We start from the raw sequence: 12,236 nt of genomic DNA, 5'->3' as shown, positions 1-12,236 counted from the left end.
CAGGGGGGAATACTTTCTTCAAGCCTTCCAGAAAATCTTTGATCACAGGGATCTGGAAGAAGGAAGTCTGTGAAGGGCATTTCCTGTAGGCAGTCAAAGCAGCCAGATGAACCTTAATGGAATGGACATTAAGGCCAGACTGCGCCAGATGTAGCAGATATGGAAGGATGACATCCTCCTTGCATGTCGTAGGGTCATAGGTCTTAGACTTGCACCAGATGCAAAACCTCTTCCACTTGTAAGCATAAGAAGTCCTAGTGGAAGGTCGCTTAGTCTCCTTCAGTATGTCCATACAATCCTCTGGGAGATTCAGATGGCCATATTGCACTATTTCAGGAGCCATGCCGCCAAACTCAAAGACGAGAGGTTGGGGTGCACCATCCGCCCCCCGAACTTCGTGAGAAGGTCCGGCTTGCACGGCAGCTTCATGTGAGGAAGGAGAGACCGGTGAAGCAGGTCCGTGAACCACCACTGTCTGGGCCATTCCGGGGCAATCAGAATCATCTTCGCCCTGGATTGGGACAGCTTGATGAGAACCGCCGGGATCAGGGGAATGGGTGGAAAAGCGTACAGAAAGCTGTTCGACCAGTTGATCCATAACGCTTTCCCCAGCGTCCCTGGCTGGTAGTACCTGGAGGCGAAGTCTCGGCATTTGCTGTTTTCGGCGGTGGCGAACAGATCTACGTCTGGAGTTCCCCACCTTGCGAAGACTTCTCCCAGTACTTCGTCGTTTATGACCCATTCGTGGTTTTCCTGAATCAGTCTGCTCAGCTCGTCTGCCTGAACATTCTGCACACCTGGCAGATGAGTGGCCGTTATCGACAGTCCTCGGGCCAGAAGCCAGTGCCAGATCGCCTGCGCCTCCTGCGACAGAGTGCGCGATCTCGAGCCTCCCTGCTTGTTGAGGTAATACATCGTGGTCGTATTGTCCGTCTGTACAAGCAGAGAGTTGGTCTGGAAGGACGGGTGAAAAGCCTTCAGTGCCAAGTGAACAGCTCTGAGTTCCAGGAAATTGATGTGGTACGTGGACTCCGTCGGGGACCACGTCCCTTGAATCTGTAGGTCTCCGGAGTGCGCTCCCCATCCCTGGAGAGAAGCATCCGTCACGATAGTCTGTGTGGGAATGTCCTTGTGGAAGGGAACCCCTCTGAGGAGATTCTCCGCTGAACACCACCACTTCAGAGACTGAAGAGCATGTAGAGACAGTCGTATTTTGTCGTCCCAAGATCCTCTCCTCTGGTCCCACTGATCTTCCAAGCACTCCTGCAGCGGTCTGATATGCAGCCGCTCATGTGGCGTCAGGAAGATACAAGAGGCCATCGATCCCAGTAGAGAAGACACCGTCCTCACTGTCGTAGATGGAGTGGACATGAGAGCCTGAGCCTTCCGAAGGAGTGATAATCGTCGCTCCTCCGAAGGAGACACGCTTGCTGACAGCGTATTGATGGAGGCTACCAAGTACTGGATGCACTGGACCGGAGTCGGGACAGACTTGGACATGTTGATGTGCAACCCCAGCTTGTTCAAAAGAACGCACGTCTTCTGGAAGTGTGCTTGAGCTTCCGAGAAGGAGGAGGCCTTGATCAACCAATCGTCCAGGTACGGGTAGACAAACACCTTGTTCTTCCGCAGGTGCACCGCTACCACTTTCATGCACTTCGAGAACGTCCTGGGCGCAGACTTCAGCCCGAACGGAAGTACCGTGTACTGATAGTGATTGGTGCCGACTTGAAATCGCAGGAACTTCCTGTGTTTGTGTGCAATGGGCACATGGAAGTATGCATCCTGTAGGTCGATGGCGCACAGCCAGTCCCCCTGTTGCAGCTGAGGATAAATCTGATGCAACGACAGCATGCGAAACTTTTCTCTGCGAATCCACTTGTTTGCCTGCCGCAAGTCCAGAATGGGCCTGAACTCGTTCTTGTCCTTCTTGCGGACCAGAAAGAACCGGGAGTACAGACCTCTTCCTCTTTGAGACAGAGGTACATCTTCTATCGCCCTTTTCCTTAACAGGATATCGGCCTCCGCCTGGAGCTCGCGCAGCTGATACTGCGAGCTGACCGGAGGAATCGATGGAGGAGGGCTGATGAACCGAAGACTGTATCCATTGCAAACAATATTCAGCACCCACTTGTCCTGAGTAATTTTTCTCCACTCTGCCAGAAAAAATTGAACGCTTCCCCCCACCGGAGCGGGTAACGGATGAAGGGGAAGTAACCGCTCAGGGGCGAGACCCGGCCGGACCTTTGGTCGCGGTAGAGGACTGCTGTCCATCTCTACCCCTCTGACGTTTTTGGAAGGGTCTCCGGAACTGCTGCTGTTGTTGCTGCTGCTGTTGTCCGGAAGACTGTCCTCTTCCTTTCCCCTGCGAGCCGAATCGCCGTTGGAACTGGCGGTAAGGCTTTTTGTCCCTAGGTTTCTCCAGACCCACAGCCGTCAGGGTTTCAGCCTCGGCCTTCATCCGGGCCATTTCGTCGTCTGCATGTTTCCCGAAGAGTGTGTCACCGGAAAACGGCAGATTGGCCACCCTCTGTTGCGCCTCAGGCTTGAGCGACGTAAGCCTGAGCCAAGCATGGCGGCGCTGGTTGACTCCGTGGCAGTAGCCATGTGCGGCTACAGCGCTATGTCCGCAGCGGCACTGATGGCCTGGTTGGAAACCAGCATCCCTTCCGAGACAATCTCCATGAAGTCCTCCTTCCTGTCGCGTGGTATCAGGTCCGCGAACTGTTCCAGGGAGTCCCACAGCGCACGGTTGTACCGCCCCAGCAAAGCCGAATCGCTGGAGGCCTTCATCGTGGTGGAAGAAGTCCCACAGGCTTTCCTACCAGCCGAATCAATCCAGCGGCTCTCTTTATCCGGTGGCACTGTGGAGGACGGGGAGGTAGAATGCAACTTCCTGGCCGCCGTCACTATCACCGAGTCGGGCACTGGGTCCACACCTAGGAAGGCCTAGCCCGAAACAGGCGCTCTGTACTTTTTCAGGAGTCTTGAGGTAGCAGCCTTCACCACCGCCGGCGTAAGGAACAACGCCTCCGCCGGTTCGACCAGTTCTGGGACCAACGGCAGAAGAGGGCGAGACAGGTGCTTCTTGTGAAGCGTCTCGAATATCATGGACGTCGTAGGTGTAGGAGCCGTCACCGTGATACCCAACTTCGCGTCCCCTCTCAGGAGAACCTCCTGGGACATGCCAATGTCGTCGACCGGGGACACCCAAGTCTCCGGAGACTCCGATAGAGTAGGCGAATAGGAACGGGTCCTAGATGATGCTGTACGGGACCTGGACCTATGCCTCCTGTGGCGATGTCTAGATCTGGTGGAGGACCTGTGTCTACTCCTCGATCTGTCTCTCCGCGCGACCTCGATCTTCTAGGCCTGGGACGTTCCGCCGGTTTCCCCGGGGCGGACGTCTTGGCTTGGGTGGTTCCTTAGACTTAGGAGTCTTCTTAGGAGGAGTCGGAAGCCTGGGCAACGAGACCGACCTCGGTGGAAACGGTGGCGGCTTGTCTGGCACAGGGGTCCTAGGTCATGTTGGAAGTGGCGGCAGAGGAGGCAACGGAGGAGGGGTTGGAGCCCTCGGAGGTAGACCTCTTGGCAACGGAGGAAGAGGCGGAACAGTCTTCTTCTTCGGAGTATACACCTCCAAGTACACCGATCCCGGTGACCCGCCATCCTTTCCGGACTGAGGGGAGTCCCCCACAGTCCTAGGCCTGCCTGCACGACTCCTCGACGTCGAAGAATGGTGTTCAGGCGTCGAACGTAGGTCCCTCGACGTCGAGCGCCCCTTCGGTGTCGACCGTCTTCCATGCTTCGGCGTCGAACGGCTTCTATGCCTCGACGTCGATCCCGACCATCTCGACGACGATCCTTTATGTCTCGACGGCGATCTCTTGCGCCTCGACGGCGACCTCGACCGCCTCGACGGCGACCTCGTCCGCCTCGACGGCGACCTCGACCGCCTCGACGGCGAACTCTTACGTCTCGCTGGCGATCTCTTCTGCCTCGACGGCGACCTCTTCCGCTTCGACGGCGGTCTCGACGACGAGGATCCCCTCAACGACGACAAAGTCCTGTTCGTCGACGGCGAGCGCCGACGCCGGGCCCGTCGACGCCGATCACTCGACGTCGACGCCGAAGATGACGACGATGAAACCGTCACTGGGTTCGACGACGGCCTGTGCAAGTCCCTCGACGTCGACGGGCGACGTTTTCTCGACCCAGAGCCCTGGGGAGACTGAGAACCGGCCGTGGACCTCCCTCTCGACGTCGTGGTCAGTGCTACCGACCCAGACGGAGACTGGGGACGTTTGCTGGACTTCCTGCCCCTGGGGAGCCCCCCAGAGTCCTCAGCATGGGCAGATGAAGCCCCTCCAGACCCACCTTGCGCCTTCAGCCTTCTTTCCTCGAGGCCCTGAAGTCTGATCTTCATTCTGTCTTTCAGGGTCCTGCCAGAGAAGCCTTTGCAGATCTCACACTCCTCTGGAACATGGGAAGAGGGCAGGCAGAGGATACACACCTCATGAGGGTCTGACTTAGCCATCTTCCTGGAGCACTCCGGGCATTTGTCAAATAATGAAGGCATATTTGACATCAAAAGAGTGCAAAAAACCAAGAAGAAAAGCCCAAAAGTACTTAGAAAGTACTTAAATCGATTTTACAGTGAAAAAACACCAATAAACCCTTGAAGAGGGAGAGCTCAATGCTCCAGGGTCCTGCTTGCAGGAGCCGGAAAAAAGAACTGAAAGTAATTGGGACCTGCAGTGCATTCTGGGATACTGTGAAGTTCTGGAAAGTTCTCTTAAAGGCACAGTATCCTGTTCTGAGACACATAATGGCAGCCTATGGGGCTTGTCTGTCCAGGTCCTCCTCTCTATCATTCCAGAGGGTTTTTGCTGTTTAAGCAAGGGAAGTCTGTACAGGCTTTGCTGTTTTGTGGATTTTATTGGTGGAATTTCTAGTTGAAGTACTGGGCAGTGTAGCCTTTTTAGGCTGCATTATCTGTCTTTAAATTCTCTCTTAAGTGTCTGTGCATTTCTGCATTTTTCGACAATCTAAGAGATTATTTTTGATTGCTCCGGGGTCCACGCATATGGGCGGGACTATTCACTAGATTATGACTATACACAGAGATCCCCTACTACAGAACCAGGTCCTTGTCTGTGGTAGATGATGGTCAAAATGTGTCCCTACCTCTCTCTTTGCGTGATAAGCACCAGTACCTCAGTGCCGAACATGATATCTTTAAGATTTGCACAAATGCATTTCAACAGGCTGAGTATGCTAACCTGTTTAATTGATGTGTCCTCAGTGTCTTGATCCGGCCTCTGGATGGCAATATCAGGAGGTGGTGGCTGGAGGAAACAAAAAAGAAATACTCTTAACATTTACAACAAGACTAAATTAGGTGTGCTCCTTATATCCACTTTACTTTCACAAATCCATCAAAATTGATCTGTGATGAATACTGGTTGTCTGATGCCTTTGACCTTTTTTTATTGGTGACAGAGACATGAGTGAAGGCCAAACAATAATTTTAAGAAATGGAGGTATGTCAATACCATTGCAAAAATGTAATTCCACTGATGGGAAATGGATAACTGTATGAGAACACCAAGACTTGTCTTGGTATACAATCATTTTTGAAAATAGCAGATGTCATGGAAAGCTCATGACAACCTGGAAAAAGTATACAATACTATTATATACCAACTGGGGATAAAGCGCAAAAGTGGTGAATCAGGGGTTACGTGAAGGGGTGAAGTATGGTATATAGAGGTAAAGGAGTTAAGAGTAAAGGGGAGTTAGGGGGATGAATATGCATGAATGACAGTGAATGGCCTTTAGAGTAGCAATATGTAACAAGGTGAACAGCCATGCAATTGTACTCAGTTTTTAATAAATCCTCTCTGAGCCACTTAATCTACACTGAACTGGGAACAATGTTAGATTTTAGTATAAAACCAGTATAACTATTAGAGAAGTATCTGCTTACTATGCTCCTCATGGCCTTTTCCCTATCCACTACAGTTGGAGGTCGACTTTAATGGTAAAAGAGATAGTCAGAAAGAGTTCTCCATGAAAGACAAACTATGGTAATTAATGTAAGTTTTCTCAGGTGCATTTTTAGTCTCTCTGACCAAATCAAGTGCAGTGGTGTCCTTATGTCCACAAGGGCAGACCCATATAAAAGCAGTGTTGGACATGCTGTAAGGGTATTATACTACATTTGTGAACCAATAATACAGCATTACATAATATGGAAGATAATCATTTTATCACCAACAACAGTTAATGCTAATTCTACATTGTTTCTGAAAATTAATTTTTATTATCTTGTTTAGGTCAAGCAGAAATCATAGTATAGTTCTGCCGCTCATGTCGACGCCGTTACCAAAGGCATCAAGTGCAAATAAAAAAAAGTTCTATTTGCACCCTCCTACATCTCTAACAATCATCCTCAGTTGGCATTATAAAATGTTTGATGATGAGGGTTTTTAGATATATTATGCCGTAATTCACCGGGTGGCCCATTTAGGTTACTCAAACTGAAATCACTTATGTCTTGTACATGTTTACATGGAACGTTCGAACTTTGAAATGTCAGAAAAACTTGTGGGAATTCTCTTTCTGCATGGAACTCCCCATTCTGAGTTATGACTGTGTTAATATCTGAATTTGTGGTACTGTAACTCATTTCATATGAATCCCAAAGTGAATTTAAAAATTCATGGTATGAATAGTAAACACCACTATTAACTCATTCCCTATAATGAGTGCTCATAAATATACTAGCCTCAGATTTCACTGTGGCAAAATAGCAGGGATGGCTTACCTGTAAGCGCGGATACAGCCCGCAGTGCCACGGTACAGTTGACTCGATCCAAGTCCCCTGTGTTGAGGCAGGCGTCTGTCCCTAATCACACAGTGTTCCGCATACCTTGCAGCGAGTCAGCATGCCTCAGCAGCCCCTGTGCATCACAGCTGCATCCACAAGACTGCGGTAGCCACAGCAGCACCCAAACCAGGATGGGCAGCCTCTCCCCTTGCTCTGCCACTCCAACCCCTATGACAGACGCCCAAAATCTCACTGCTGCTAGGCCTAATCAGGTCCCAGGTAGTAGGCCTGTAGCCTGCAGGATATCGAATGGAGGCAGCTCGAGTGGCCCGAATGGTTATTGCAGGCCTGCCCCAGCCATACTCCACAGCACACAGCTCTGGGTTCCAGCATTCCAGGCATGCCTACCCATCACCTTCCAGCACCCTGCGGAGGGTGGTATTCAGACCCCGTCGCCTAGCGTCAGGTAAGTGATTGAGGCAGGTCAGCGGATGACCTCCCCAGTGGAACACACCTGACTAGGCTGCAGGTTCGCAGGACAATGACTGAGTTCTGCGAGAAGGAAGTATAATCTCCAAAATGGGTCCTGTGGTACCACACTGGACGCAGGAATGAGAAGAGTGAGTGCTCTTTAGTGGATGTGCCTTTCAGGGTGACCCGAAATTAAACACTTTTAAATGTCAGAGAAAGTTGCAGAAACACACCCTCTCCATGGAACTCCCCATTCTAAACTATGAATATGTTAATACCTTGGATACCTTGGGTGGGCATTCTGTTACAAATTTGTGGTTGTGCAGGTCACTTTCATGAATTTCTATAGGTGTAACAGTAAACAAAATGAACAGCACTATAAACTCATTACCCATAATGTACAATTGTAAATATACTATGGCAAAATATTTTAAACTGGGTTTATGCAACAGCAAATACATATTCAAGAATCACAGATAAATGGCAGGGATGTTTTATATATATGAGGAAGCGAATGTGTTTAAAAGGCTGCATCATGGAAAAGACGAAAAAGGACCTTGGAGAGATGGTACTTCATGTCTGAGGAGTGGACTTGACTAAAGAAGCAAAGAATTAAATAATTAATAATTTCTGCCTAAATCAGTGAATAGAGGGGTGAGCATGTGAAGGGAATAGCCGGGAACAGATCATACTAAGTACCACAGTCTGAGCACAAGACTTTAGTCTTAAATGACTCTGAAATGTGTGCCTCAGCAAAACAAAGATGGTCGTGAGTGTGGAAAATGTAACCTTGGAACCAGGCCCTCGTCTCTCATTGATAATGGACAAAGGGTATCTCTAGTTCTCTAAGCATGGTAAGCATGATCAAAATCGGTACCAAACAGGATATTCTTGAGTTTTTTCACAAACATATATCGACAGACTGATTATACTAACCTCTTCAAGTGGTTTTTCCTCAATTGTCTGATCCAGCTTCTGGTCAGTAACATTTGTTGTAGGTACCTGGAAGAAACAAAAAAAGAACTAACATTTACAACAAAATAAAATTATGTGTGGGGTAATTTGGCATTTGGATTTCACAAATCATTGAAGTTTATCAAATGTGGTCACTGGGTTTCTAATGTCCCTTACCTTCTTACATTTGGGATGGAGTCATAAATGCAAATCAGAAAATAATTTTAAGAAATAGAGCTATGGGAACACCATTCCACAAGAAATACATTTGGGTGACGGGAAATGGATAGGTGTATGAGTAGTCTCAAAATTGTAACAGTATATACATAACATAAAATATGATGGAAGGAATGATTGCAATTAGTCTAACCACTGGCAGTCGCTTGGTGTAGCATTCCAACCCATCATTCTTTTTTCCACCATGCTAATTCACATTAAACCCAGTGATTTGCAAAATAACGATTGACTGAGACTCAGCCCGAGTAATTAACAATAGCTGAAATTAGTTCAAGCGTTCTAGCCATCACTTTTTTGTATACTTATTTTTATTATTATTTTATTTAAGGTTTTTGTAAAGCGCGCAGTAACCCTGGAGCATCCCGGCGCTAGAACCTGTGGTCAGGAGGGGACATCACAGAAGGGGAGGAAGATCAAGGGAAGAGAAAAGTTTTCAGAGCCTTCCTGAACTGCAGGAGGTTCGGTTCGGTCCTTAGTCTCCGGGGAGGCTATTCCATCGTTTGGCGGTGTGTACCGAGAAGCGGCGGCCTCCCGACCGTGCTTTTTTTACTCTGTGAACAACAATGAGGTTCTCTTGGTTTGACCGAAGTGCTCTGGTGGCTATGTAGGGAGTGATGAATTTATTGAGAATAGGTGGACCTTTGTGATGAAGTAGTTTATGGGCCAGACAGATGGCCTTGAAGACAACCCTCTCTCTGACTGGGAGCCAGTGAAGCAGCTTCAATGCTGGCTTTGCTGAGGATCTGGCCGGGGTGTGAGTGAGTAGTCGGGCCGCAGCGTTTTGGATTTTCTGCAGAGTGTTGAAAGTAGCTTCCGGGGCGCCCATGTAGATTGCGTTGCTGTAATCCAACCTCACTAGGATAAGACCTTGGATCAAAAGTTTACGTGAGGTGACCGGAAGCAGAGGGAGGACCTTCCTGCAGGCCCTGAGAAGTCCGAAGCATGTTCCTGCCGTCTTTTTGGCCTGCGTTCTGAAGCTCAGATCTTTCTCGAGCCAAACGCCTAGGCTCTTAACCTCCTCCTTAGGGGCAGGGGGGTCACCCAAGCAGTCGGGCCAGATGTTAGGCGGCAAGGAGGGCCCTTTTTGTCCAAGTAGCAGGAGTTCGGTCTTGGACCCGTTGAGTTTTAGGGCTGAGGTGTTCATCCAGCTGTGGATTTCGGTAAGAGAGCTGTGGAGGTCGGAGGGATCTTGATGGGGGTGTGAAAGGGTCACTACCAGCTGGGTGTCGTCTGCGTAATTAACAATTGACACACCGAACGGGGTGACCAGATCCTCCAGTGGAGACATATAAACGTTAAATAACGTCGGGCTGAGAGATGAGCCCTGCGGAACTCCACAACGGAGGGGGATCGCGGGGGAGTGGCTGTCGTTCTCCCAGACTCGGAAGGAGCGGTCATTTAGGAATGACGAGAGCCACTTCAGGGCCATATCCCTAACTCCGATGTCTCTCAGCCGCTGGATTAAAACCTGGTGATTGACAGTGTCGAAGGCCGCACTGAGGTCCAGGAGGATCACTGCCACTGATCCTCCTGCATCCAAAATGCTTCTGGCCTCTTCCACTGCCGCCAGGAGGGCGGTGTCAGTGCCCTGGCCTGGGCGGAAGCCAGTCTGGGAGTTTTTTAGGAGGTTGTTGCTTTCTAGGAAAAAAGATAATTTTTTATTCACTAGCTTCTCCGTAATTTTGCTGTTTCCTGGGAGGAGGGAGATTGGTCTGTAGTTGGCTAGGTCCTGGGGGTCCAGTGAGGATTTCTTCAAAAGACCCTTGACCACCGCTCCTTTCCAGCTGCGAGGGACTACTCCCTGTGTAAGGGAAGCATTGATGAGAGACGTGAGAGGAGGAATGATGGTGGGGGCTACCTTTTTCAGGAAAGCGTAGCGGCACCGGATCACTGGGAGAGCCACTCTTGATTGTGGCCAGCGTCACGGCTACCTCTTCCGTGGATACTGGGCCAAAGGTGTCAAGAAGAGGTATGGGGACGTCAGTGGGAGGGCTGTGGCCGGAGGAATGGTGGGGGGGGTCTACTTCTATGCAACCAGCATCACAGGTTGGGAGGGATGCGAGGATTTTTTGAATTTTATCGTCGAAAAAGGTAGCCAGTTTCGTGCATTTATTTTCCGCGGCTGTGGGGTCCAGAGGTTTCACAGGGGGTTCTGGGGGATGCAGGAGTTCTTTAAGAATGGCAAAGGTTTCCTTGGCGGAACAGGATGAGTTTTTAATTCTATCTTCGTAGAATGTACTTTTGATTTTATGGAGCGCAAGTTTGTAAGTTTTTATGGAGGCCCGAAACCTGACTTTCTTGTCTGCTGTCATGTCTTTCCTCCATGCGCGTTCATTTCTCTTGCACTCCCTGCGAAGGAGATTCAATTCAGGAGTGTACCAGGGAGAGGGGTTCACTCTTTTAGTGCGTTTAAGGGAGCTGGATCTCGGTACAAGGCCATCCAATGATTGTGTGAGCCATGTATTGAATTCAGTGTCGGCCGTAATGGGGTTTTGAGTGGGGATGGGGGTATTTTCCCTGAGTCTGGCTGCCCATTCTTCAGGGACCAGCTTGTGCCAGCGCCTAGTGAGAGTTCTGGTTTTGGGCAGTTGGGGTGGAGGGATATTGATGTGCCATTCGAACAGGACCAGGAAGTGGTCCGTCCAGGGGAGGGGAAGGTGCGCGCTTGTCTTGAGGCCTGGAATGTTTGTAAAGATTGGATCTAACAACTGTCCTTTATTGTGGGTAGCATGTGAGTTCTTTAAGCAGAGACCAATGGATGAGATATCCAGCAGTAGTTCAGCTGCAGGCGTGTCGGCAGGGTCCAGGAAGTGAAGGTTTAGATCCCCTAATAACAGGTAGTTAGAGGAGGTCATGGCCTCAAGGGTAATATGGTCAATTAGCTTGCTCGGGAACTCGGCGATTTGTCCGGGGGGGCGGTATACAAGCAGTCCTGACAAGGAAATTTCAGGTGAAATTTGGATATTAAAGTGACAGCTTTCGCAGTCTTTGATGTTGCCATCCGAGATTCTGCAAGTGAGGGAATCTTTAAGTATTATGGCTAGGCCCCCTCCTCTGCCGCATGGTCTGTTCAGAGAGCGGATTTGGTAGCCCGGAGGGAGTGCGTTGACCATGTCGTGGCCGTTGTTGGGGGTGAGCCATGTTTCGGTGAGAAACAGAATATCCATGGCATGGTCCGAGATCAAGAGATTTATTTCATGGGCGTGTTTAACAAGCGACCTGCAATTAAGTAGGCCCAGCTGTAGGCCGCCACGTTCAGTTTCTGTGCATGACGGATTGCAGAGACTGCAACCCATAAAAGGGTTATCGCCCAAGTGGGTGTAACTACAGAAAGGATGTTTACGGGGGTTCAGAGCCATGAGCATATCACGTGTATATGCTGGCTGTGTCTTGAGAGACAGGGGCATAGTGGCTGGGCCTGGGACCGTTCGGGCCCGGACGGGCCCAGACGGGCTTGCCTTTGGCGCGCTGACGGCGCGCCCGCTGCGCCCGTCCGCTGCGCGTACGAGTGCTGCACATGTTTTATACAAGGGAAGGGGCGTGGCCTGGCAAGTGGGCGTGGCCTGGCGGCAGGCTCGCTCGCTGATGGCGATAATGGCGGTTCCCTGTCCCGTGGCAGCGTTGAGATCGGCTGCACGGGTGTTGTAAAGTAGGAATAGGTGCCCAGAACAGACTAACAGGTGAGGGAGAAGTGCGCAAATTCTTAGATCAATTAACACACAAAGTTTAAAAACAGTATTTA

The 12,236-nt window shown here is 50.0% G+C and overlaps 1 protein-coding gene across 1 annotated transcript in view; it reads right to left on the bottom strand.

The window, feature by feature from the left end:
• The window catches only part of LOC144752438 (uncharacterized), a 408,565-nt gene that overhangs the window by 217,106 nt on the left and 179,223 nt on the right, over positions 1–12,236 (bottom strand). Inside the window, exons 27-28 of the mRNA XM_078640369.1 lie at positions 8,240–8,305; positions 5,283–5,348 (exon numbers count right to left, since the gene is read on the bottom strand). Coding sequence (XP_078496495.1) covers positions 5,283–5,348; positions 8,240–8,305 — 132 coding nt within the window. The remainder of the gene's footprint in view (positions 1–5,282; positions 5,349–8,239; positions 8,306–12,236) is intronic.

The sequence above is a fragment of the Lissotriton helveticus genome, chromosome 5_1 (genome assembly GCF_964261635.1).
Source record: "Lissotriton helveticus chromosome 5_1, aLisHel1.1, whole genome shotgun sequence".
NCBI classification, from domain to species: Eukaryota; Metazoa; Chordata; class Amphibia; order Caudata; family Salamandridae; genus Lissotriton; species Lissotriton helveticus.
Note: the sequence above shows the minus strand (reverse complement) of the source record. Positions and strands in the feature narration are given on the sequence as shown.